Source organism: Canis lupus, chromosome 28 (assembly GCF_003254725.2).
Source record: "Canis lupus dingo isolate Sandy chromosome 28, ASM325472v2, whole genome shotgun sequence".
NCBI classification, from domain to species: domain Eukaryota; kingdom Metazoa; phylum Chordata; class Mammalia; order Carnivora; family Canidae; genus Canis; species Canis lupus.
The window spans coordinates 26,049,527-26,077,093 of NC_064270.1; the positions used below are offsets into that span (position 1 = coordinate 26,049,527).

The 27,567-nt window shown below is 33.8% G+C and overlaps 1 protein-coding gene across 3 annotated transcripts in view; it reads left to right on the forward strand.

Annotated features, from left to right (window-relative positions):
- Positions 1-27,567, forward strand: part of ATRNL1 (attractin like 1) — a 779,330-nt gene that overhangs the window by 43,085 nt on the left and 708,678 nt on the right. For all 3 annotated transcript variants that reach the window (XM_049103125.1, XM_049103126.1, XM_025467337.3), the window contains exons 6-8: positions 6,131-6,305; positions 11,229-11,316; positions 16,706-16,961. In XM_049103125.1, coding sequence (XP_048959082.1) covers positions 6,131-6,305; positions 11,229-11,316; positions 16,706-16,961 — 519 coding nt within the window. The remainder of the gene's footprint in view (positions 1-6,130; positions 6,306-11,228; positions 11,317-16,705; positions 16,962-27,567) is intronic.

A 27,567-nucleotide genomic window follows, 5' to 3' on the forward strand; every position in this document is an offset into this window, starting at 1 on the left:
TGAGCTCAAACTGTGTCAATAAGTCCAGAATTCTAGAGTAAGATTAATTTTTCCCCTGAAAATCCCTTACTTGACTGTATAACATTTTGGTTTCTTTTCTTGCTTTAAATAATATGAACTCCACTTAGAGCCTTGATTTTAGAAATAAGAACCTACTGTTAAGTAAGGAATAATTCTTCTTCCTCGTTGGAGGATATCAAATTTTATTGCTAGATTTCCTGTTCTGTATCTTTGTACATAAAAATTATGGATTTTCTAGTAACATCAAAAATTTGTCTATAAATCTATTCACAAATTTGGGGGGACCTTTGAAGAATTGCTGTTTATCACTCACCTGAAGACTTTAAAGTTTTATCTTTATGTAGAAGCAAAGTTATTTTATACATTTTGTGTAAAAAATTTTTTATTTTGTATTGATTTCCATTATAAAATCAGAGATAGATTCCTTTAGAAAACCTTTTGCAGTGCAAAATGATTAGAATACATTGGAAAGGAAGAAAGAATGTAATTTAGTAGTCTGGAATTACTTTGGAAAAACTTTAAAAACTTTGCTGCTCTTTCTTTATTGTAGGTTTTGTCCTTGCAAATTTTTTTTCTCAATTTGATTTCCCTGTGACTATAGGAATATTTTTTTTTTTTTTGAGAGAGAGAGAGAGAGAGAGAGAGAAGTTAAGGGGGGAGGACAGAGGGAGACTCAAGCAGACTCCCCACCCAATGGCCCCATGTCATGACCCTGAGAATGAGAGCCCAATGCTTTGCTGACTGAGCCACCCAGCGGCCCCTAGTATTATAGGTACTTTTTACTTGTAATTTTCACTTTTTTCTTTGACATGTATATTTGTAATATCTAATAACATGAGTCTTCATTAACATAGAATGCCTGAAGTATACTCAGTTTTCTTACATATAAAATGAGGGGATTGACTTAAGAATAGGAAGCTTTTATGTATTATTGAATATTAAGTATGATCTCATTTTATCTTCTCAGAATCCTGTGCTCTTATGATATAATTTGAAGCTTAAAGAAGTAACTTATCCCAAGTTTTCATATCTAGTAGGTGGGAAAACCAGGTTTACTTCATAGCTCATGCTTTTTTAATCTTTTTAAGCTCTAAGGTTATTTTCATTCAACCATTCATTCAGTAAATATATACTAAGGCCAATCATATAGGAGTTGTAGGCCATGTTAGAGATTATTCCTTTTGTTTGAAGCATGATGGGAAACCATTGAAAGATGTTGAGAAAAACAATGATAGGAGTGGATTTATATTTTTAATCATTCTGGTTGCATGGTGGAGAGTTGAATGTGATGGAAAGGGAACCAGAATGGAAATAAGGAGACCAGCTTGGAGACTATTGTTATGAGTAGTCCAGGTGAGAGCATGGTGGCTTGGACTAGGATGGTAGTTATAAAGGAAGGAATTGGTGGTTGGTGTCTTGTACAAGTGACAGAATTTAAAGATGTTTATAATTGCTGTGGTGCAGACACTCAGACACCAGTCAGTCAAAACAGATGCTGGCCTTAGGACCGGAGCAAGATCCTGGATGAGCTATGCTGTGCCAGGCATTACCCCTGTAGTTGTTGATTAGAGAGGTTTGGATTATATCAGGACAAGGGCCAAGGGAACTGGGAGAGAGGGCCAGGTACTTGAGGTAGCATCTACTTATGTTGAAACCTTTCCATATTTTAAAAATCAGAAAGGCTGTACGCCTGGATACCTAATGAATGTCAGTCCAAGATTTGTTGATGGATTGGATATGGAGTGTGGGGGGAAAGAGGGATCTCAGAAATAGCCCCATAGTCTTTGCCCTGAGCAGTGAGGTGAATGGAAGTGCTATTTACTGAGGTGGTAAACACTGGTGAAGGAGCAGATCTTAAAGGGAAGAGTTAATGGGACGCTTGGGTGGCTCAGTGGTTGAGTGCCTGCCTTCGGCCCAGGGCGTGATCCTGGTCCCAGGATCGAGTCCCGATACGGGCTCCTTGTGAGGAGCCTACCTCTCCCTCTGCCTGTGTCTCTGCCTCTCTTTCTCTGTCTCTCATGAATAAATAAATAAAATCTTAAAAAAAAAAAAAAGGGAAGAATTAAGATTTTAGTTTTGGACATAAGTTGGAGGTGATTATTAGATATCCAAAGGGTGATGTTATGTAGGTAGTTCGTCTTTGAATCTGGAATTCTAGAGGTAATACATTGGGGAGGGATCAGAGTATAATTCTACTCTTTATGATTGTAGAATAGCCTTTTCCCCTCAAAAATCTCTCAGCAGCCTTTACTAATGCCTGTAGTTCCAGCATTAGAAATTCATTTATGCTCTTTGGATTATTAAACAACACGTAATCTGTGGAAAAGGTAGTGTATTAAATCTTTATGAAATCCCCACTGTAATATGAATTAGTTTATTACATCCTTTTCAAGACAGCTGAGATCTGCATACCTTGAGGAAATTCCCATAATGCTAGAAAAAAGTTTGCAGAGAGAGTTAATGCCGAGAGGTTGCATAAGGGGCCACATTAGGAAGAGGTAGATAGAGGATTTTTCATGGATATATTTTTATTTAGAGAGTCTTGGGTCACCTGGATGACTCAGTCAATTAAGCATCCTACTCTTGATTTCTACTCAGGTCATGATCTCAGGGGCCTGAGATTGAGCCCCGTCCAGAATGGAGCCTGCTTAAGATTCTCTCTCTTCCTCTCTGTCTGCCCCTCCCCTACTCTCTAAAAAATAAATAAAAAATAAAAAGGAGTTGTATTTATTCAGAGAAAGAGAGAATGAGCAGGGGGAAAGAGACAAGCAGATTCCCCAGTGAGCAGGGAGCCCAGTTGGGGACTCAATTTCAGGACCTGAGACCATAACCTGACCCTAAGTAAGATGCTTAACTGACCGAGCCACTCAGATACCTTATAAAGTTACACTCTAAATCATTTTATAGAATATAGAAAGCTACAAATTAAAATATCTAATTTTCTTTAAACTTTTAAGTCATATTCATAAATCCCATTCTATTATAAACTTACTAATTTAGAACAAAATAGAGAACTATAGAGTTTGGCTCTAGACCATTCCTTCTAATAATTGCTGGAAGTTAACCTAAGATATGGTAGTAACAAAGATAAGAATTTTGACTGCTATTATGTGTAGAAAATCAGATATTTTAGATTACTGAGTAAAATTAAAAACTCTAGAATCCTGTTTTTCTGTATTAAATACCAAAAGTCTGATATCTTAAAACAATACACATTTATTAATCTCTTACCATTCTGAGGTAAGAAGTCAAGTCAGTTTCACTAGCCTCAAATGTCAGCATCACACTCCTTCTGGAGGCTCTAGGAAAAGATCTGCATTCTTGACTTTTCCAGCTCTAGTTCCTTGGACTTTTCCTTTCCTCCATCTTCAAAGCTTGCAGCACAGCATCTAACTTCAGTGGTCATACTGCTTTCTTCTTTTGTATTCAGATCTCCCTTTCTTGTAAGGACACTTGTGATTATAGTTAGAGTCTGCTTGGATAATCCAGGATAAACTCCCCAGCTCGATTTCTAATTTAATCATATCTTCAAAGTTCCTTTTGCCAGATAAGATAATATTTGCAGGTTCCAGTGATGAAGACCTACATTTCTTTGGGGGCCATTATTTAAGGTCTCTGAAATATTGTTCTGAAATATTTTGCTTTAGTGCAGATTTCATAAACATATTACTGCTTCAACAGTTCTGACTCTCTTAAAAGTTTTACATGCTGTTATTCCCTATCAAGCTCTTTGCCAAATAATATGCAGGTTATTTGTTCCCATCTCTGTGGCTTTAGATGGTAGGCTATTATTATTGTGAAAGTTTTAAATTTATGGAAAAGTTGCAAGAATAAGAAGAATAGTACAGAGAATATCCAAGTGCCTTTTACCCAGATTCCCCTATTGTTAACATATTTTCTTTATTATTCCTGACTTAAATGATTTAAAATAAATCTACATTTCCTTTTTAAGAAAGCAAGATATAAAAATTCATACCAATGGAGATATTACTTATATATCATGTCCATATGACCTCATTTATTTTCAGTTTAATTAGAGATTGGCAAACTTTTCTGTGAGTTTTGGAAACTTTGCAGACCATACGATCTATGTTGCAAGTACTCAACTCTACTAGTGCAAAAGCAGTCACAGGTGATATCTTAAATGAAGGAGCATGCTATGTTCTAATAAGATTTTATTAATAGAAAGAGATAGTGGACTGGAGATTGCTCATTGGTTCTTTGCCGACCTGAATTGAATGAATTCTAAATGATTTAGAATTGGAATTAAAAAAAGTTTTTTTGTCAGCAGTATGTTCCTTAAATTTCTTCAGTTACCAAGAAATGATTATAGTCTTTTCACTCAGAAATAGTAACATTTTATGTATCTGATTTAAAAGATTATGTCATTATCAAAGAGAGAATCTAGAATGCTAGCTGGTTTGTACCTGAAAAATATACTCATAGCATGTAAATATTGAAAAGGAGTTTGAAGATGAATGAATGAATGAATGTGTGGGTGAGTGAACAAATAAACAAATGGGAACTTTATAGGCTAATGTTTCTCACATCAGGGTCTGTTTGGAAATTTTGTGGTTGAAGATAATTAAAACTTTTTGATATTAACATTTAAGGCAAGTGATCTCATAATTGAGTAGAAATGTCACTTGATTGCAACGGCAGCATTCCTGTTGACTATTAATTTGGCAACAAGTAGTATCACTTATAGGCTAAAAAGAATATTACTGAGGTGTTTTGATGCTTTTGTGATAAGTGAAGTTTAAATGATAACATGGCATATGAATTTAAAAGATTTATTAAAGGTAAAGGAAACAAAAGTGATAGAATTGTGTCAAGAAAATATAGATCTGTTGAAATTGTGTTAAAAATGTACTGTAGTAATAACTTTTTCTACTTGGGACCTATGATTTACTTTGAGCAAAACAATGTCATCCATCATATTAAGTAAACATTAATTTTGTTGGTTTTATAAGTTTGTTTATATACAATTTATACGTTTCTGTTGGTTTTATATTTATAAAGAACTGCAGACATAAAGAATTAATATCTAGTTTTGTTTGAGTGTATTTTAGTTTCCTTAGAATTAAAATAATTAATGAACCTTAGGTTTGGTGAAAATATATTTCATTAAGGAGCATTTCTTCAATTAGTTAAGTTTGAGAAACCTGATCTAGGCTAGTCTACATTTTACAGAAGAGGAGACCCAAGTCTCATGAGTAACATGAATATGGGTAGGTAAAGGCAGTGCTATTAACTTGAAGTTATTTAAGTTATCCTGCACTTACTAATACTTTTTATTTTATTATGCATAATAATTTTTTCTGTTTGAGGATGATAAGCCTCCCTACTGATGCCAGTTTGCCAGTTTGGTTGTTCTTTTTTTTTTTTTTTTAAAGATTTTATTAATTTATTCATGAGAGACACACACACACACACAGAGAGGCAGGGACACAGGCAGAGGGAGAAGCAGGGTCCACGCAGGAAGCCCAATGTGGGACTCGATCCCGGGTCTCCAGGGTCACGCTCTAGGCCGAAGGCAGGTGCTTAATCCCTGAGCCACTTGGTTGTCCCTAGTTTGGTTGTTCTTAATAATGATATTAAGAAAAAATGTAATTTTTATTTTTATATTTAATAGTTTATAATTTGTAAATGCTTTCATTTCCACTGTCTTAAAAATTTAGATATTTAAAATAGCTTTTAGGGGTAGATGGTAATTACTTTTATAGATGAAGGATTGCTGATGGGAGAGGTAAACAGACTTGCCCAAGGTCATACTTATTGTCAGTGACCAAACCAGGATTTGAGTACATTGATTTGCAGTCTAATATTCTAGTAACATATTAAAGTAAATATGAAACTTTATGTTATTTAAATGATTCTTTCAGGTTGTGATATTTGTATCTGATTAGGTATTAGAATTTTTTCCCCTGTAGGCATTATGTATGCTCTTAGAATTTTTTCTGTAAGTTATGTTTCAGACCATTTACTATGTATATTATATTTATTAATATAATGAGCATTGAAGTCTTAAAAAATCTTAATCCATATATTCTATTTCCATAACGTAAGGCCTTTGTATAATGCATTGTTTGATTTTTTTTTTTAATAGGTCCTGATTGTTCTTTGAATGTTCCTTCTACTGAGTCTTACTGGATTCTGCCAAATGTTAAACCCTTCAGTCCTTCTGTAGGTCGGGCTTCCCATAAAGCGGTTTTACATGGGAAATTTATGTGGGTGATTGGTGGATATACTTTTAACTACAGTTCTTTTCAAATGGTCCTGAAGTAAGTTTTGTTTTTTTTCAAATGTTCATAATTTACTCTTTTTTTAGCTAGATTACTTTGGCAATAAGACTATACTAAATGTCTTATTTCATTGCTGTCCAAATTTATAAATGTTTATATTAGTGATAGTATCTACTTGCTACATGGGACTGACTTGAGAATATATGAACACAGTATATCCATAGTTAATTATTTGCCATTGTGCATCTAGGTTTGTTTTATAGAAGTTTCATTACCTCTCTAGAGAGTGCTTTTTGCATATTCTTAGCATGAAAATATTAACTTCAAATAAGTAGGGGGCCATGCCTATATTGGATATTATAAATCCTGTCACCTTTTATTTTTTAGAATGAAGTGTAATTGCTTATATAAAAATACTTTCAGTTCTGTAAATTTTAATTTACCTGAGCTTTTACTTTGCCTTTACTTTACAACCTTTTGGGAAAACAGTGCCAGTATTATAAATCATTCATTAACTGTTGGTGCAATAGAGATAATCCTCTGCAAGATTGGATAATATGAGAAATCATATGGGTGGCAGCTTTATCTGACTTTTTTTTCAGCTGGCGATTGTATTTTATCAGCTCTCTATTAACAGAATAAAGGAGGAAATAGAGTAATTTGATTACTGTAATCAGTAATTTGATTATCAGTGTTGTTTTCAAGGGTGATATTCATAATATATTATAATTGATACAACTTGGGCATTAATCAATCATAACTGACTTTGTTAGTATTCTTTGTATGTAATATTGTATATATTGCAGATAGGATCCTTGCAAATAGGCATTGTACTTACAATTTTTTAAGTATGTATTTTTGCTTTTGTCCCAAATAGTCATACTTAGACTAAAATATGTTGGTTGCTTCTCTGAAATTCAGATTTAACTGAGCATCCTATATTTTATCTGACAACCCTACCCACTGAAAATATTAACCTTGTTAATTTGGAGAATATAAAAAAAGTCTGTGTTTAAGAGGAGATTGCTTTAAAACTATGATTGAATTTGATAGGCATTAAAGTATAAAGTAAATTCTGGAGAGGAAGGAAAGGAAGAGTTAAATATTTAAGTGAAGAATTAGAATTATGCATCACAATATATGAAAGATAAAATATTCTAGAAGGAATTGTAGGAGAATTGGTAGGATTAAATGAGTTGTTAAGATATGAAAAGAACCTGAAGAAATAAGATTTAAATGTGGAAATGAGAAGGAAATTAACTAAGATTAATGAAAATGAAAAGCCTATGAAAATAAAGTAAAACTTTGAAATAAATTGTGGTATTTGCAAAGTTGAGTTGTGAAGACAGTACAATTGTCAAGGAAACATGGGACTCTTAAAAGTTTGTGTTCTGTACAAGTTTAATAGCATATATTTTTAAAAAGATTTTATTTATTTATTCATGAGAGACACGGGGGAGGGGAGAGAGAGAGAGAGAGAGAGAGAGAGAGAGGCAGAGGGAGAAGCAGGCTCCATGTAGGGAGCCTGATGTGGGACTCGATCCTGGGTCTCCAGGATCACAGCCTGGGCTGACGGTGGCGCTAAACCACTGAGCCACCCCGGGCTGCCCAGTTTAATAGCATATTTAAAATGAAGTGGTAAATGTTACTTGATACTCCCCTAAACTTATATATTTCCCATGTGACTCAGTTTAACTTTTTTTTGTCTGAAACTTGGTTCTTTTGCTTATTGTGTTTAGTTTTGTACTAAGCTGGGAGGTGTCAGAAGTAAACTTGTTGCTGTTTTCACAGGTTAGAGAATTTTTTTTATTATTTTCAATGTAGTTCAATTTTAGGTAGGTAAGGATATTTACTAGCTTTTATTTATTTTTTTGAAGATTTTACTTATTTATTCATGAGAGACAGGGAGACATAGGCAGAGGGAGAAGCAGGCTCCCTGTGGGGAGCCCGATACAGGACTCGATCCCAGGACCCGGGGATCACGACCTGAGCCAAAGGCAGACACACTCAACCACTGAGCCACCCAGGTGCCCTATTTACTAGCTTTTAGAAGTGATGTAAAAAAAAATCATAATAAATAAAAAAGAAGTGATGCCAGTCATAAGTCAATTTATCTTATATAGAATTTAATTGCGATGTAGATGTTACATTTTAAGCAGAATTATTCAATAAGATATAAAAGTTCTATATTAATGTATTAAACTAGAATATTTGACAGAACATATATATGTTTATATATATGTAAATACATGTTAGTGAGAATTAACATGTATTTATGGGCATAGCAAATGGTTTTGAATATTTACTGTATGCTTGATACTTGGGACAAATCAGTGGACATAATTAATGTCCCTATCTTTATGGAATTAGTGAGGAAAGACAGGCAATTAGAAAAAACATAATTACCATAATAAATAAGTACGTTGTAAGTAAATTATTATATATGCGCATATATATAGAGATAGATAGGATAAGCAAATCATGAGTGCCAAAGAGAAGAGCTACAGTTATAAATTCAGTGGTCAAGGGGAGGTATCACAAGAAAGGTGATAACAGACTTGAAGGAAGTTAGGCATTGGCATTGCAGTTATCTAAAGGCAGGGAAAACAGCCAGATGAAAGCCTTAATGTGGTAGGTACTTGGAGAGTTCAAGCTAGAAGGAAGCATGAAATTGCATTGATAGTGGGGGAGAGAGACCGGTCATGTAGGATGTTGTAGATCTTTCGAGAGTCATGGGAATGTTTGAGCATGCTTTGACTTATATTTTAAAGGAGTCACTTTGCCTACTTTGTTAAGAATGTATTGGGATTGAGAGGAAGAGTAGAAATGGGGCTTGAGTTGGGATGAGATCATCAAGGGAATGAATTCTAGGTGGAGAAGAGGACCAGGAACTGATCTGGACGCACCATATCATTAGGAGGTCAGGGGAAAAGAGGAGAAACCAACAGAGGAGACTGAAAAGGAGTGGCTGGTGAGGTAGGAATTCCAAGAGTATGGTGTCTTTGAAGGCAAGGGAAGAGAGTATATGGGTAGGAAGGATTGATTAGCAGTATCAAATGCTTATGATTAACCAGGTCAAGGAAAGTGAAGCCTGAGAAGTGGCCAGGGATTTAGCAAGTTGGTTTTAACAAAAAGTTTTGCTGGAGTGTTGTTTGTAAAAGCTTGATTTGAGTTAGTTGAAGAGAGAGTGGAAAGGTTCAAGGAGGGGCAAGGAAAAAAGAGGTAGTAAAGAAATGGAGTGATAGTTTGAAGGGGCAGTAGTGTGGTCAAGAGAAATTTTTCTTGCTTTTTTTTTTATATATATATATAAGTGAGGAAAATAACATCATGTTTTTATGCCGATGGGAATTATCCAGTAAGATCAGAAAAGTGGTGATGTAGGTAGGAAGGAGATGAGCAAACTGCTAGAATGTTGTGGGATCTAGAACTCTAGTAAACTCCAGTATAGTTTATTGAGAGCAGCAACAGCCAACTGCCAAGTAGGGGTCTAGGACCTAGATGCTAAGAATAGTTTTGCATTTTATTTTATTTTATTTTATTTTATTTTATTTTATTTTATTTTATTTTTTTATTTTATTTATTTAATTTAAAGTTTTTGTTTATTTATTCATGAGAGACACGGGGAGAGAGAGAGGTAGAGACACAGGCAGAGGGAGAAGCAGGCTCTATGCAGGGAGCCCGATGTGGGACTCGATCCCAGGACTCCAGGATCACACCCTGGGCTGAAGGCAGGCGCTAAACCACTGAGCCACCCAGGGATCTCCTAGTTTTGCATTTTAAATGGCCTGTAGAAAAGAGCTGAAGAAGAATGTATGAGACCAATGTGTTATACAAAGCCTAAAATATTTACTATCTGGCCCTTTACAGAAATAGTTTGCTGGGCCCTAATTTATGGTAACTTGGTGGAAAGCAGTGTGTTGAGTATAGATATAGGTACAAGTCAGTGGAAATTATGTTCTGATTGATTATATTTCCTCATTTATATCATATACACATACTTTATAGGTGGGAAATAAGCTAAACATAATACGGAAGACAATTTTTGATAATCTTTTCTTTTTTTTCCTTCCTTCTGTCCTTCCTTCTCTCCTTCCTTCCTTCTGTGAAGAGAGCTCCCTAACCTTTTCTGATAAGTTGGAGGAAGAAAGAGAAGAGGGGGGAAAAATAATGGATAATGAACTTCTTAAACATATTCTAGTCAGTTCTTAGCTGGGTGCTTCCCTTTGTATGTTTTGGCAAATTGAGGAAATTTGAGTGTAGAGTATGATGGTGACAACTGGAGTTCTGTTAGATAAGCATTTGAGATTCATAGTTTAGAACTTCTGTTTTCATATGTACATTTTTAGAACAAACATTAATTTTCTTTTTGTATCCTACAATCTAACAAGTACCTTATTTTTACAGAAGCTTCTACTTATTATATTCATTTTATCTCAAAAAGTGATCTGTGAATGAGTTGGCATAGGAAATACATACTTCTTAGTTAATTTATATAATGCTAAACTTTGTGTAAAAGAATAAAAATAAAGCAAATGGACTATTGTAAAAATGGAGATAATTTTCATCTATTTTGAAAAAGATAAGCTGGCTTTTAAAAAAGTCAAAAATGCAGAACAGCTCACTTATTGTTTAGGCTAATCAATTGGTTGAAATTTTTTTTTTTTTTTTTATTGGTTGAAATTGTTAAAGGTAATTGAACAAATTAATTCCAGTAATAAATAGCCTGGTCAAGTTAATGTATATTACACATTTAGGTGATTGAATTCTAATTTAGAGTAGGTATATCTTGAATGAGTCTTTATTTACAATTTCTAATATGGTACATAAAACTATGAGTTTATTAGTTATAATTGTTTTTGAATTTAATGAATACTTGAATACAAGTGAGGAAAGCATATGCAAATTAAATAAACAAAAATGAACCTTAGCTTATAAAGTATTTTTCTTTTTTTTCATTTTTAGTTACAACTTAGAAAGCAGTATATGGAATGTAGGAAGTTTATCAAGGGGTCCTCTCCAGAGATATGGACACTCTCTTGCTTTATATCAGGTATGGATCCTGCTTTTTAAAATTCTAATCTTTTTTTTTTTTTTTTTTTTTAGATTTACCTTTAAGGAGAAAAATACTAAATCTCAGGTTTATTTCAAATACTTAATGAGAACAGTAGTAGATCATAGATCACATAACTTGAGATTTTGAGATGTCACAAACTCATATGGTATTTTACTAAAAAAAGTAGATTGTAGAACAGTTCTTTGAACATGAGAAGAAATGAAGATTGAGTTTTTGTCCATGGCTTTATACCTAATTATCAGGTTAATCACTTTTTAAAAATTATAGTACACATAAAATGTACCATGTTAACCATTTTTAAATGTAGTTTCAGTGATATTAAGTACATTCAAATTGTACAACCATTACCACATTATTTTCAGACCTTTTTTCATCTTGCAGAACTGACACTCTACACCCATGAAACAGTAACTTCCCATTTCCTCCTTCCCCAGCCCCTGGCAACCGCTTTTCTACTTTCTCTGGGAATTTACTCTAGGGCCTCATGTAAGTGGAATCATATAGTATTTGTCTTTTGACTGGCTTATTTCACTTAGCCTAATGCCCTCAAGGTTCATCCATGTAGTATATGCTAGAATATCCTTCCTTTTTAAGCCTTAGTAATATTCCATTGTATGGATAATACTACATTTTGTTTATCCATTTATCCATTGATAGACCCTTGGGGTTGTTTTCACCTTTTTGGCTCTTGTGAATAATGTTATTGTGAACATGGGTTTATAATTATCTATTTAAGTTCTTACTTTAAATGTTTTGGGTAGATAGCTAGAAAAGGAGTTGCTGGACTATATCACAATTCTATTTTTAATTTTTTGAGGAATTACCGTATTGTTTTCCTTTTTTTTTTTTTTTTTAAGATTTTATTTGTTTATTCATGCGAGATATATAGAGAGAGGTAGAGACACAGGCAGAGGGAGAGAAGCAGGCTCTGACGTGGGACTCGATCACAGGTCTCCAGGATTACGCCCTGGGCTGAAGCCAGGTGCCAAACCGCTGAGCCACCCAGGTGTCCCCCTATATTGTTTTCTACAGCAGCTGCACCATTTTACATTTTCACCAGCAGTTCCTAAGGTTCTAATTCCATCACATCCTTGTTAACACTTGTTATTTTCCTTTTTTTTTTTTTTCCAGTAACAGCCACAATTTTGCATTCCTACCAGTAGTGCACAGGGTTCTTACTCCTCCACATCCTTGTTAACAATTGTTATTTTGTTATTGTTTATTGTTCTTTTTTATAATAGTCACCCTAATGTGAAATAGTATCTCACTGTGGTTTTGATTTACATTTCTTTAATAATTAGTGATGTTGAATGCCTTTTCAAGTACTTACTGGTTATTTGTATACCTCCTCTAAAGAAAAGTATATTCAAGTCTTTTGCCCATTTTTAAAATCAGGTTATTTCTTTGTTATTGAGTTGTGGGTGCTTTATATATTCTAGATATTAACCCCTTATCAGATACATGATTTGTGAATATTTTCTTTCATTCTGTGGGCTGTCCTTTTACTCTGTTGATATGTTCTTTGATGCACAAAAATGTTTAATTTTGGCATTGTCCGATTTATCTATTCTTTTCTTTTGTTCTCTGGGCTCTTGGTGTCTTGTCCAAGAAATCATTGCCAAATTCAATGTTATAAAGACTTTTCCCTATGTTTTCTTTTAAGAGTTTTAAAGTTTTAATATTTATATTTAGGTCTTTAATCCAGTTTGAGTTAATTTTTTGTTAAGGTAAGGGTTCACTTTTGTTCTTTTGCATGTGTATATTTTGTTTTTCCAGCACAATTTGTTGAAAAAACTGTCTTTCTCTCCTGAATGGTCTTGGTACCCTTGTTGAAAATCATTTCACCATATGTATGAGGGTTTATATCTGGGCTCTCTATTTTTTTGATTTGTATCTGTGTACCAGTACCACACAATTTTGATTGTTGTAGTTTTGTAGTAAGTTTTGAAATGAGGAAGTATGAGACTTCCAACTTTGAGACCAAAGTTGTTTTTCAAGTTTATTTTGCCTATTCAGGGTCACTCAAGATTCCATACATGTATTTTAGAATAGATTTTTTCTGTTTCTCCAAAAAATGTCATTGAGATTTTGATAGAGATTGTACTGTACTCAGTTACTCTGGGTATTTGTGTAATTCATGAATTTAGTATGATTAAAATGATAGGCTACTTAACTGGTCTTAACTGGTTTTTATTTTGTATCATCAAAGATTCCTATGTTTTGTGGTCTGTGGCTAGACCCTTTAAATAAGAACTTACTACATATTTTCTGTGCTTATTTAAGAAAATGTGGAAAATACAGGAGTGATATAAAGAATAAACTGCAACTCTTTTCTTTGCATATGCATATTTTAGAGATAATATAAAAACCTCTCTATGTACATATGTATGTGTGTATATATAAATGCTTTCTTTTAATTTTGGTTTTTAGTTTTAGTGTTTCGATTTATTACATTTTTTTGGTAATGGCTTTTGAGATGTAACTGACATACTATATAGTTTACTCATCTGAAGTGTGCAGTTTTTTTAGTCTATTCAGAGTTCTGCAACAGTCTTTTGCAGATTTGCATAAAATTGCAGAGTTGTATAATCAATTTTAGAACAATTTTATTACCTCACAAAGAAACTTGTACTCTTTATAACTGCACACCTCCTCATCCTCCCAGCTTTAAGCAATTGTGAATTTACTTCCTGTCTCTATAGATTTGTCTCTATAGATTTTGTCTTTTCTGAACATTTCATATAAATGAAATTATGTACTATATGGTTTGTGACTAGCATGTTGCAGTATGTATTTCATTTTTATGGCTAAATAATATTCTATTCTATTCTATTCTATTCTATTCTATTCTATTCTATTCTATTCCATTTGCTTTATCCATTTATCAGCTGATGGACATTTGGGTTGTTTTCACCTTTTGGCTATTATGAAAGTGCTGCTGTGAAATTCATGTGTAAGTTTTCGTGTGGACATATGCTTATGTTTCTCTTGGGTATATATGTAGGATTGAAATTGCTGGGCCAAATGGTAACTCTATATTTAACTTTTTGAGGAATTGCCAGACTGTTTTCTAGAGTGGCTGCACCATTTTATATTTCTACCAGTTATATATGAAGGTTCTAGTTATTTTACTATTCTATCCTTGCCAAACTGGTAGGTTGACATCATTTTGATTGTAGCCATCCTAGTATTTGTGAAATGGTATCTCATTTTGTTTTGATTTGCATTTTCTTGTTGACTAATTATATGAGTCATCTTTTCATGTGCTTCTTGCCTGTTTATATTTTCTTTGGAGAAATGTCTATTCAAGTCTTCTTCCCATTTTTTATTTCTTTATTTTTAATTTAATTTTCTTTATTTTAAAGATTTTATTTATTTGAGAGAGAGCAAGCACAAGTGGTGGAGGGGAGAGGGCAGAGGGAGAAGAGGCAGGCTCCCCTCTGAGCAGAGAGCCTGACTCCAGGTTCTGGGATCATGACCTAAGCCAAAGGCAGCTGCTTAAACTGACTGAATACTGCCCCCTCACCCCTACCCCCTGCATCTCCCTCTTCCCATTTTTTAATTGGGTTGTTTTATTTTTGAGAAGTAAGGGTTTTTTTTTTTTTTTTTTAATATGAGTCACTTATCAGATACGTGATTTACAAATATTTTTTTCCCATTCTGTGTGTCTTTTGAAGCACAAAAGTTTTTTAATTTTGATGAAATCTGATTTATAATTGCTTTTCTTTTTTTGCTTGTGTTTTGGTATCATATTTAAGAAACTGTTGGCCAAATCCAGGGTTATGAAGGTTAAAATTCTTTATAAGAATTTTATAGTTTGGCTCTTACATTTAGGTCTTTGATCCATTTTGAGTTTTTTGAACATAGTATGCAGTAAGGGTTCAAGTTCATTCTTTTGCATGTTGACTATCTAGTCTCTTTATACCATTTGTTGGAGAGGCTCTTCTTTTCCCCCTGAATGGTTTTTGGCACTTTTGTTAACTATTAGTTGGCCCTAGAGGTATGAATTTATTTCTGGATTCTCAGTTCTATTGATTTATATGCCTGTAGCACACTGTTTTGATTACTTTTCCTTTGTAGTAAGTTTTGAAGTCGAAAAGTATGAGTCCTCCAATTATATTTTTCTTTTTCAAGATTGTTTGGATATTCTAGGTCCCTTGTAATTCCATGTGTTTTGAAATCAACTGGTCAATTTCTACAAAGAAACCCTCTAAGAGACTGCATTGATCAATTTGAGGATTATTGCCATCTTAACTATATTAAATCTTTCGACTTGTGAACATGGAATGTCTTTCCATTCATTTAGACCTTTTAAAATTTCTTTCAACAACGCTTTGTAGTTTTCAGAGTTAGAGTTGGTAATTTCTTTTGTTTAATTTATTTCTAAGTATTTTTTTTTCCTTTTGATGCTTTCGTGAATGGAATTGTTTACTTAATTTCATCTTTTGGATTGTTCATTTTAAATGTATAGTAATAGATTTTTTTGTACATTGATTTTGTATTCTGTAATGCTACTAAATTCATTTATTAGCTCTAATTACTTTATTTCTTAGGATTGTCTATGTACAAATTCATATAATCCATGATAGAAATATTAAACTACTTTTCCAATCTGGCTGCTTTTATTCAGTTTTTGCTTTTTTTTGCTCTGGCTAAAACCTCCAATGCAATGTTGAATATAGTGGTGAAAGTGGCCATCTTTGTCTATTTCCTGATCTTAATGGGAAAGCATCAGTCTTTTACCACTAAGTGTATTATTAGCTGTGTGTTTTCCTTAGGTGCTCTTTATTAGGCTGATGAAATTCCTTTCTATTCCTAGGGTAGTAATAATGTATGTCATTTATATATCATCCATTTAAGTCATGTAATTGAAATTATTTGTATAATTAAAAAGTGCTATAATGTATTTGCCCATAGCCATGAGAAATGGTAATAAAAATGTACTCCACATAGTGTATCAATGTGGTCTTTTTGGTGTACAGTGCTTGATGAAAACAGTGAATGAGACTAGCACAAAGCGGTACACCTAGATGGTAATATTTAAATGTAAGAACTCGACAACTAAGATAGTTAAAAAACATAGTCAATTTAACTATATAATATAGCTCTTATTTTTTTATTATTTTTTTAATATAGCTCTTTTAAATAAAGTATCTTAAAGTAATTTTTTGAAAGCATGGATTCCCCCAACCTTTTTGTAGGGAAAAGCATTAATTCCCATTTGACTTTCTATAAATAAGAACTATGTCTTATACATGTTGTAATTACTGAAGTTTAGTGTTAAAATTGAGCCTTTATTTTTAATTAATCTATATTGCTAAGTTACAATTATTTTGCTTATTAATATATGTTTTTTAATTTACAGGAAAACATCTTTATGTATGGAGGCAGAATTGAAACAAATGATGGCAATGTCACAGACGAATTATGGGTTTTTAACATACATAGTCAGTCATGGAGTACAAAAACTCCTACTGTTCTTGGACATGGTCAGCAGTATGCTGTGGAGGGACATTCAGCACACATTATGGAGTTGGATAGTAGAGATGTTGTCATGATCATAATATTTGGATATTCTGCAATATATGGTTATACAAGCAGCATACAGGAATACCATATCTGTGAGTTACTTTGAAAATGTAACTATATACTCTTTATTAGTTGAGAATATTTTTATCTTTAATAAAATCTTATGAGTTTAGCCAAATGGTGAGTTCTTTGAATCAGAATTATGAACTAAGAGTTAATAATTTTTAATATAAATCTTTTGATTTTGTATTAGGTTTTGTCCTTTAATATTTAAATTTATCTTCTTAGCTAAAAGTGGGGAAATGTTACATACCAGTTATGCATTTTTCAGGAATTGAGAATATTTAAAAATATGAGAAATTCCAACAGATGGTGCTATTTCTTTGAATTTTACTTATGAGCCAGGAGCTAAAACTAACCCAGTTTCTTTACTATGCATTCCATGATTTCAGGATTTTCAGTTTTCAGGGTTCTATTTCTAATCTTACTGCAATATCTCTATATATGTATTATTCTTTTAAAGTAAGCTTCCTGAAGATAGTATGTTTACTTTTATAAGAGATTATTATCTGGTGCATGAAGGTGACCGAGACAATCTATATGTGACTTTTGTACTATAGTCTTAAATACTTGTCTTTGTTTTCTGATACTTAATTTTATTTTGAATCTTAGGACATTTTCAAACACAAGATTTTTTTAAGAATTTGTCTAAAATGCCATATGGTCCCTATTTAGATTGAAGACTATATTCCATTTCTGGATCTGGCCAGTATTATGAACTTTTGTGTATAGACAGCTATATCCAACTATTTAGAGTCCTTGTGTAGTCTTACTGAGGAATCTCACTTGCAGAGCAACAAGAGAGTCCTTGATGTGCTCAGAAGACTCCCTTTCTAAAAATACTCCTCCTTTCCCCCTGCAGTCCTTTCAAGTGATCAGTTTGCTTTTTGAAATCCCCACTGCAGCTGAGTGGGTACTGGGATATGTGTCCTTCTCCTTTCTTATTGCCATTTTACACTGTTTCCAGTCCTTCCTCCTTCAAAGCACTCAATCTTAGATCATCAGACTGTGTTACCTATTACTTCCTATTACTTCTTCACTCTTCTGCTGCTCCTCAGATCACTGTCCTTTATTCCTTGAAAAATACAGCTTCTGGTTTACTAACATTCCATCTGACATAATACATTACGATACAATATATTGGCTAAATATTTTTCTGATTTCAGTATCCACTTAAATACTTCTTCTAATACTTGGACTCTCATTTTTTTTTTTTTTTTAAGTCTCTCAGAGATTTTGTTTTCCATTCAGTTTGAGTCACTCTCTCCCATTGTCATACTCTTGACCTTGTGTACCTCAGTGAATCCCGTCATTTCCATTTCAGGTATCTTACTCTTGGAGTGCCACTGCTCCTTCCAGCTTATTTCTTCTAGTACCCCAACCTGTCCATTCTCCAGCCTTACTAGAGCTGTTAGTCCAATGAACCTCCTATCAATTTTTCTCTGTCACTCCCTTATCTGTACTTCTAACCTTACCCAACTTGAAGTTCATAATCACCAGTCTTTCCTCTAAGTCTCCTAAATTGACCATTTCATACATTTCCCTCTCTTCAAATTTCCAGCACTTCTTCCCCATGATTACTCTCAGCCATCAGTGGCCTTAACTTTTTATTTTACTAGGCAAACGGAACATATCTAAAGAGAACAACTGCTGATGGGAACATTTTGGAGTGTTATGGTTAATAAGCAATGCTGTGCTGAATGAACTACTATGTACACATATTATTGCTGTCACAGACTTGTGGCATTGAAGCAAATGTGGCTGTCATTGCATTTTTTAGATGGGCCCAAGAGTTGTTTAAGCAACAGTTACAAGTCTTCTATGTAGAAAGATTGTTTTGTTTTTTGATTTTGTTATTAATTTTTGGTTTTATTACGGTGTTCAGGGAATGTTGTAGGTATTATTTCTACTTTTTGTAATTGAGATTTTCTTTGTGGGCTAATCTTCATATTTTATAGATACTTAAAAAGGAGGTAAATCTTGTATCAAGGTATGGCATTTGAAATATAAATATACACACACGCACACACACATACACAACTATCATGTCTACTTCATTGATCTGTTTAGATATTCTTTTCTTTCCTTACTTTCTTTTGTACTTTATTGGTCATGCTCTGAAAACTGAATTAAAGTTAAAAATGTTAGTTTATTTTTGCCTATTTCTCCTTATATATTCTGGAATTTATACTTTATGAAAGTTGCTATTATGGATATTCATAACTGCCATATCTTTAATTGCAAGTTGTACTTTTAAAATTTTTTTTTTAAAGATTTTATTTATTTATTCATGAGAGAGACACACAGAGAGAGGCAGAGACACAGGCAGAGGGAGAAGCAGGCTCCATGCAGGGAGCCAGACGTGAGACTCGATCCCGGGTCTCCAGGATCACGCCCTGGGCCAAAGGCAGACAGACGCACATCCACTGAGCCACCCAGGTGTCCCTCAAGTTGTACTTTTTTTTTTTTGTACTTTTTAATATTACAAATTGCTTTGCTTGCTTAATGTTTTTGACTTGATTTCTACCTTGTCTGATATTAATATTATGGCTTTTGCTTTTTGTGGGAAGGAGTTCAATATTTTCCTGGTATACTTTTGCCCTTCCCTTCCTTCATTGTTAACCTTTCAGAATTGCTTTAAGTATATCTCTTGTGTACAAGAAATAGTTGGATTTTGCTTCATGATTCCATCTGGTTTTTGTATACTTTGTGTCACTCTGTTGTCTTCCTGTTTTTAATTATGGTTCTTATGTTTAGGGAGAGTGAAGCCTTCCCCCCCCCCTATTTTTTTTGTGGGAAGGAGCATGGTAATTTTTGAGATCTGCTACCATTAGGCTTCTTCCACATTCCTGTTTCTCATCTTCTTTTCTGCATTCTTGTGGCTTCTTCTGTGTGACTCTCTTAGGTTCACTTGCTTTTTGCATATTCACACCTTACTTGTAGCTTGGAGTTTTTTTTTTTTTTTTAATTTCTAGTTTCTTTGGATATTTAATTTTCTTTTTCTTTCCTATTACCTTTATGTTTTCCTTATTGTTTTATATGTCTTTTCTGAGGAAAATGGGAACATTCAGAATTAAACTATCACCAAGCTTGTAATTGAACCAGAGGATATGACTTTTGAAGTTTTAAAAAACAGAGTCTAAAGTTAACCAATACTTTTACTCTTTGATCAACATTCAATGTACAGGCTACTGATTTTTACTGCTTTAATTCATCTTGTTTTGTTTTAGTAAATTTGACTGTACTATCAATATTTTATACTAAGAGTCACAGTTGTTTCTGTAAAGGGCCGTATAGTAAATATTTTAGGTTTTGTGGGCCATATGGTCTTTGTCACAGCTAGTCAACTCTGCTGTTATAACATGAAAGCATCCACAGGTAATACATACACAAATGAGCATGGCTTTATTCCAGATTGGGCTCCCCTTGGTCTTAGATTGTTTGCTTCTTGGGCCTAGCAACCCTGGTCCAAATTCAATTAAAATTTTGGCATGCAGTTTTTTTGGGACCTTATATGTAGGGTGAATTCATACCCAAAGTGGCACAATGTTTAGTCTATAACCAAAAGTTTCCAAGGGAAGCTTTTCTTTCCTTGCATACAGAGCCAGGGCATTTTCTGTCAACTGCTAGAGAGCAGATTAAAAAATTTTTTTTCATGGGGGATATAACCTTGACTTTATGTAGAAGTTCTCTGATTCAATACTTCCATGGGCTCACCTTCAGTATTGACCATTAAAACCAAATTTCTAGGTTACCTGATTAGTATACATCTTCCCTACTCTGCCTCCCTACTGAATATACAGTTTACAGTTCACAGAATACATTACTCTTTTCATACTTCCCTTAATTGAACAATAGTTTCATTCAATTATGAGACATGGTGGTGATTATGCTTTCCAGGGATGGCTAGGAAGGCACATCAGATTTATTCTAATCTCTGAATGGTAAATATTGATACAGGTTGATTACTGATAAATTCATTTTCTGGTAGGTTTTTGTTTTCATTTGGAGTAATTTGATTATATAATTTCAATCGTAGTTTTTTTTTCTTTTAAGATTTTATTTATTTACTCATGAGAGACACAAAGAGAGGCAGAGACATAGGTAGAGGGAGAGAAGCAGGCTCCCTGTGGGGAGTGTGATGTGGGACTGGATCCCAGGACCCTGGGATCATGATCTGAGCCAAAGGCAGATGCTCAACCACTGAGCTACCCAGCTGCCCCTCAAGTTAAAATTTTAACTATTTGTTAGAGTTCTTTCAATTTATTCTATTAAAAAAATACTAATTATAAATAAATTTATCTACAAGGTATTTTTGGTTTGACTTCATTAATTGCACTACTTGTCAGGCATACTTATAAATATAGTATAAGATAGATATGGGAGGAATATATAGGTTATGAGCTTTATAAGAATAATAGATGAATTATGAGCAGTTTTAAAATTCTGTGAATTAAGTACAAAGTAGAACTCATCAACTTTTCTGTAAAATCATATCTTAATAAGATTATTACTTTATTTACTCCTATGCATTTTGAATTCACTGCTTATGAACATAGGTATAAAAAATAATCTAAGTACTTTTACTTTGAAAAGTACTTACAAATAAAAGAATACAAAAAAGTGGGTAAATATAGTTTAAAGATGTTAGAATAATTAAGTTCTATATATCATAGAAAAGTATTTCTTTAGGGAATGATATTATATTGAGTAGTGCTGCTTTGAACATATGTAATAGGATAATTTATCATCTTAGTTATAAGTGATTACTTATTTCCACAGAGTTTTTATATATATTTATTTACTTACTTTTTCCTGTTCTTAGTGGGAATTATTATACTGTGATAGTTTAGGCTCTTTTTTCCTGACTAATTTTAATGGCATCAGGTACCCAAATACAGGTTGGTTTTACTTTGACCATCCTTACATGTTTAAAACTTCTAGACAACTAAGGAAAAAAATGTTTTTGTATTAAAGAAGGGACTATCTCTTTAACCAGCATTGTGGTGAGGATAACTGAAAAGAAGGCTGACATTCATTAAGCAGAGTAATTCATGAAAACAGGGTATTTTGCTAGATGATAATTCACTCAGAAATATACCTTAACGGATATTGATCTCATCATTATGTAGAAATTTAAAAAACAGAAAAAACTCCCAGTTAACATACTTCAGAATGGCCCTTATTCAACTTTTCATAATATTGCAAAGGATTATAAGGTATTTCTTGTTCTGCATTTAGTACAATGACTCTTCTTTGAGATTTTTGTAATATAATTTAGAACAAAGTGACCATTTAGTTAACTTACCTTTAATTATTTTAATTGGAGAATTACAGATTAGCATTAAAAAATCGAGGATACTAGAGAATATTTTTTTTTTTTTTTAGAGAATATTTTTTAACTGCTGAGATTGTAGGTCTTGCCATTGCTATTTTATGAATTTTAGTTTTGTTGAACTAAGGAGCTCCAACCATTGGGTTGACTTTGTAGCTTATAAAAGCACATTTTGGTTCTGCTTGGTTTCACCCAGATGCAATAATGCATATGAGCAAATGATGAATCAGGTATGTTCCCTTACCTTTGCAGAACTTATTTTGAGCAGGATGATACAGACAATAAAAAATAAATATAATAGGTATGCATGCTATATGATATGTTAGAAGATAGTAAATTTTATAAAAATAGAGCAAGGTAAGAGGATTGATAGATAGTACTTAGGGTGGGAAGTGGTTACAAAATAGGAAGGAGAGTGTAGATCTCATTGAAAAGATGAGTTTTGAGCAGAGAGTTGAAGGATGTAAAAGAGTTTGCTACATCAATATCCGGGGGAAGGGTGTTCCCTGGAAGTGGGAGCAGCTGTGTCAAGGCAAGAACATCCTAAGCATGTTTAAGGAACAGTACGAAGTCTGGAGAAGAGAGTATGGAAAGTAAAAATGAATAGATAAGGTTAGACAAGTAATAAGGAAGTAAGATCATTAGGTTTTTGTGTTGCTTTTGTTTTTTTTACTGAGTTAAAAATGGAGAGACATTGCAAGATTTTGGGTAGAGTGATGACATCAATTCTGAAATGCAACATTTTGTCTGTGTTGCAAATAAACTCTAGGAAGGAAAGAGCAGAAGCAAGGAGGCCAGTTCAGGAGTTGTTACAGTAGGACAGTGAGGTTGGTAATATTGGAGATGATGAGAATTAGTTTCTCATCAACATCTATATGTTTTTAAAGTAGAACCAATAGTATTTGCTGAGGGTTTGCATGTGGAGTCTGAGATAAAAGAGAGGAGTCAAAGATGATTCCAAGGTTTTTGGTCTGAGCAGTTGGACAGATGAAGTTGCTATACTGAACGTAGAGGATTCTGAAGCAGGTTTAAAGTGAAGGTGGTTTGAAGGTCAGGAGTTTAGTTTGGATATGTTGTATGTGAGATATCCACTAGACCATAAAGTTGACTAGACATGTACATTTGGGAATGCTTAGGATGTAGATGGCATTTACAGCCCTGAGACTGGATCAAATCACTAAGGAAATGGGTATAGATAAAAAGAAGAAAAGGGTTGGGCTTCATGGCGTTCCATAAGTAGGAGAAGATGATGAACAAGGAAGAGTAATGTTGTGAACTAGGAGCTAAGTGAAGAAAGATGATTAAACAGAAAAGTAGTCTATCATGCCAGATGCTGCTCTGCTGATGGCTCAAGGAAAATGATTTTTAAAAACATTTTTAGAGAGAGAGAACATGTGTGTGCACGCTCGCACATGCACACACACACACGAGTGGGGACAGGGGATGGGCAGAAAGAGAGAGAGTGAGAGAATCTTAGGCCTCACACCAAGTGTGAGTCCATCATGGGGCTTGATCTCACGACCCTGAGATCATGACCTGAGCTGAAATCAAGATGCTTAATTGACTGAGCCACCCAGGCACCTCTCAAGGAATATGATTTCTAAGGATTGGACATTGAATTTAGTACTGTGCAAGTGACTGGTTATGTTGGCAAGAATACTTTTTATGTAGTGGGGAAGGGTAGAAAAAGCCTGATGATTGGATTTTAGAGGGAGCAAGAGCAGAATTAGAAACAATAGGCAAATTCAACACTTTTAAGAAAATTCACTTGTAAAGTGGAGCAAAGAAGGTAGCAGTAGTTGGCAGGAAATACAGGATCTTTTTAAACTTGGATTTTTCCCAGAAGCAGACCATTAAACAATGATTCAGGAAAAAGAATTTTATTTAGGAAAATGCTGGTAATGCTATTCGAGGAGTTAAGAAATAATGCCAGCGTGAGAAGGCGACCATAATAGGATCCACTAATAAAACCAGCCACCACAGGAGTAATGGAGCTTAATGACCCAGGCTTCAAATTAACACTTCATCTTTGAAATCTCTTCTTTAACTTTTAAAGTTCTTGTTAGTTGATGAATCCTGTGGACAATGTCTTTAAAATCAATCCATTGTTTAGCTGAAGATATGTTTCATTCATTGTTGTGTGATTTCTGTGGAAATGTGTGTAGATGTATAAGAACAATATTTGGTAAAATGGCTTATGTGGGACACACATCAGTAGATCTGGCAGGGAATTATCCACGAGGGTGCCCTAGAGTACAACTTCTACAAAGTGACGGAGGGATGTCAGGTGCTTAGCAGTGACAGAAATTGAATTTCATGTGCAGAATTATTGGAACAATCAGGACATAACGAAGAGATCAGCTTGCAGTAAAGGCTCGCTAACCTTTTGTTTAATTAAGAAAGTAAAGGTGGCCTTCATAATTGTATAATGGTGAAAAGATTTATTAATCCAGAGCTACATTTGCTGCATTTTTCATTTTTTAGAAGTGGCTTAATTTTCCTCTAACTTCCTCTATTTGTTTATAAATGAATATGACACATATACTGCTTTTAATGAGTATTCTTCTTGTACTTTTTCTTCTTCTACAAAATTAATTTTAGAGTATGCAACTTCAGTATGCCTCTCTGAATGTGTACTTTTTAGTAAAGTACCCTGTAGTAAATGCTTGATAAATATCTGCATGTATGTAGAGGGTTCTGAGCACATATTCTTTAAAAGTTGAATCTATATATTTCCTTAGTGTTGTTTAAAGTACATTAGCCAAGTGTTAAAAATTGTAGACTATACATGTTATTCTCTTTCTAGTGGTGACTCAAAGTATTGTGCTTGATATTCTCCATGTGTCTCTTTATTTACCATTTCTGTCCTGCTCCTGTGCCCTCTATCTTTCATTGGGGCACCCACTGTAGATCAGAGGGTGGAAGAGGAGTGAGGCTGAGGTGTTTGATTTCCCCAATACCCTGCCTGCGGGGTCATCTTGGGTTAGGTGGGTTGCCCTACTGAAGGCTGGACTGTCAGGAGTCTTTGTCTATACAGCTACTCTCTAAGAGTTCTGGAAACCACTCCCTCCTCTTGCTTTTTTTGGACTAAAAGATAGTAAAGACTTCCTGTTTTGTTAGTTCCAGGATATTGCCCTGGTCATAGTTTTGAAAATAGTTTTTTTATTAGACTCCTTATAATTGCTCATTTTTAGTATATCATCTGTTTCCTCTCAAGACCCTGGTGATTGCAGCTGCTATTTGTTCTTTAGAGATTTAAATAATCCTTGATACGTATTTAGGCATTAGGATCCTGGAGGGTGGGAGAAAGAGATGTTTTATAAGAGGACTTCATCCTTTATTAGTGGAGAAAAATTTCAGCAGAAGTGTAAACCTTTTAGAATAGCATGGAGGTAGGTCCTTTGGTCCATTTCTACTACTGTTATTGAATAAAAATTTTATTACTGTATGGTCCTTTGTAGCATTTTATTTTCTCTTAATGTTAGAGATTGTTGTATTTATTTAACATTTTAAGAGCATTAGCTAGCTATTCTGGTTTTGCAATAAGCAGCACTTTTACTTGCTTACAGCTTGCTTTCCATTTATTTTATTGTTTATTTATTTAAAAAAGATTATTTGAGAGAGAGAGAATATTGCGAGCTGGGGGAGGAAGAGGGTGAGAGGCAAGCAGATTCTACACTGAGTGCAGAACCAGACACAGGGCTCAGTCCCAGAATCCTCAGATCATGACCTGAGCTGAAACCAAGAGTTGGATGCTCAACCGATTGAGCCAGCTTTTTGTTTATTTTTTAAAATAACCACTTGTTGGTTTATAATTATGTTTACTCAGACTCAACTTTATTTGGTTATTAAGTCATCAATCTAAAAGTAACGATGTCTTACTAGCAAAAGCACCCCCAAAAGCATATTTGGTAAGAGATGTTACATGAAAAAACATAACCATTTAATGTAGTCCTTTAAGTTTTCTCTTTATAATCATATTCATTAAAAAAATTGCTAGATTAAAAAAAAAAAGTTTCTGCCTCTCCACTATTCTAAAATGTAGAATTTCTTACGGATTTGTTTCTAAAAATAGCTTTTTATTACATGTATGCTTATAGAGCATATTGTTTATTTTGTTTTGAGTTTTATAAACAGGAAGTAATATTTTACACTGCTGTATTACCAAGATTCATCTATGCTATGTATTATTGTACTTAATGTCTTTGCATTACTGTGCTTCATTATATGACTCTACCACAATTCCTTTATCCATTCTCCTCTGTTCATGAGCTTTTGGGTTGGGTACTTGCTTAAATTCTTCCACAGCGGCAATTTTGAGGCATCTTGATAAAAATATTATATTTTAAAAGGTAAGGAAAAATATCCGTAGGATTCTCAGGCAGAAAGAAAATGTTTTACAGGGTAAGAGATTAGCTTAGTATTGGATTTCTCAAAAGCAACATATAAATCAAGGCAACTAAGGAGCAAATTTTTCAAGAAACTCAAAGAAGTATAGGTTAAGGGTTTTGTATCTTGCCAAACTGTCCTTCAGGTGTCAAGGTTATTGAAAAAACAGTTTGAACATGGAAAAACTCAGGTAATTCTGTGTATCTGTGTCCTTACCTGGGAAATCTAGTAGAGCAGAAATATACGGACTTTTTTGAAAAGTATAGATAGTAAATAACTTAGGCTTTTAGGCCACATAGCCATTATTGTCTTTACTCAGTTCTGCTGTGGAGTCTGTATAAATGCAGTGTATAAAATACATAAATGAATGAGTGTGGCTGTGTTCCAATAAAACTTGATTTACAGAAACAGTTGGTGGGCTGGAATTGGCCTGTGGACTGTAATTTGTCAACCCCTTTCCTAGAGAATAAGCTTCATCTAACAAAGAGATGAATGAGAACACTTCAGGTAAAAGAGTGGTGGGTGGGGTATGTGTATTTAATTTTAGAGCTAAGACTAAAACAAGGGTACAGATGTCAGTAGACGACTAGTGTGCAGATATCATGTGTTCCTTCCAAGTAGAAAGAATGCAACTAAAAATGAGAGGAGGATGAGAGAAAGGGGGATAACAGAAAAAGAGCCTGGATTCTTACATAAGTAATTGATAGGAGTCAAAGGATGCTATTTAACTCTTGGTATACCATAAAGGCCAATTGTAGTTTTTTGAGCAGGCTTAACATTATGTGAAGACTGTTATTTTGTAAATCTCATTGTTTCCTAGAAGTCTTCCAAAGGACAAAGAGAACATTTACTTACTTAAAAAATATAGAATATTCTATCTGCAATTACGGTTGGATCTATTGGATGTTTTTAAA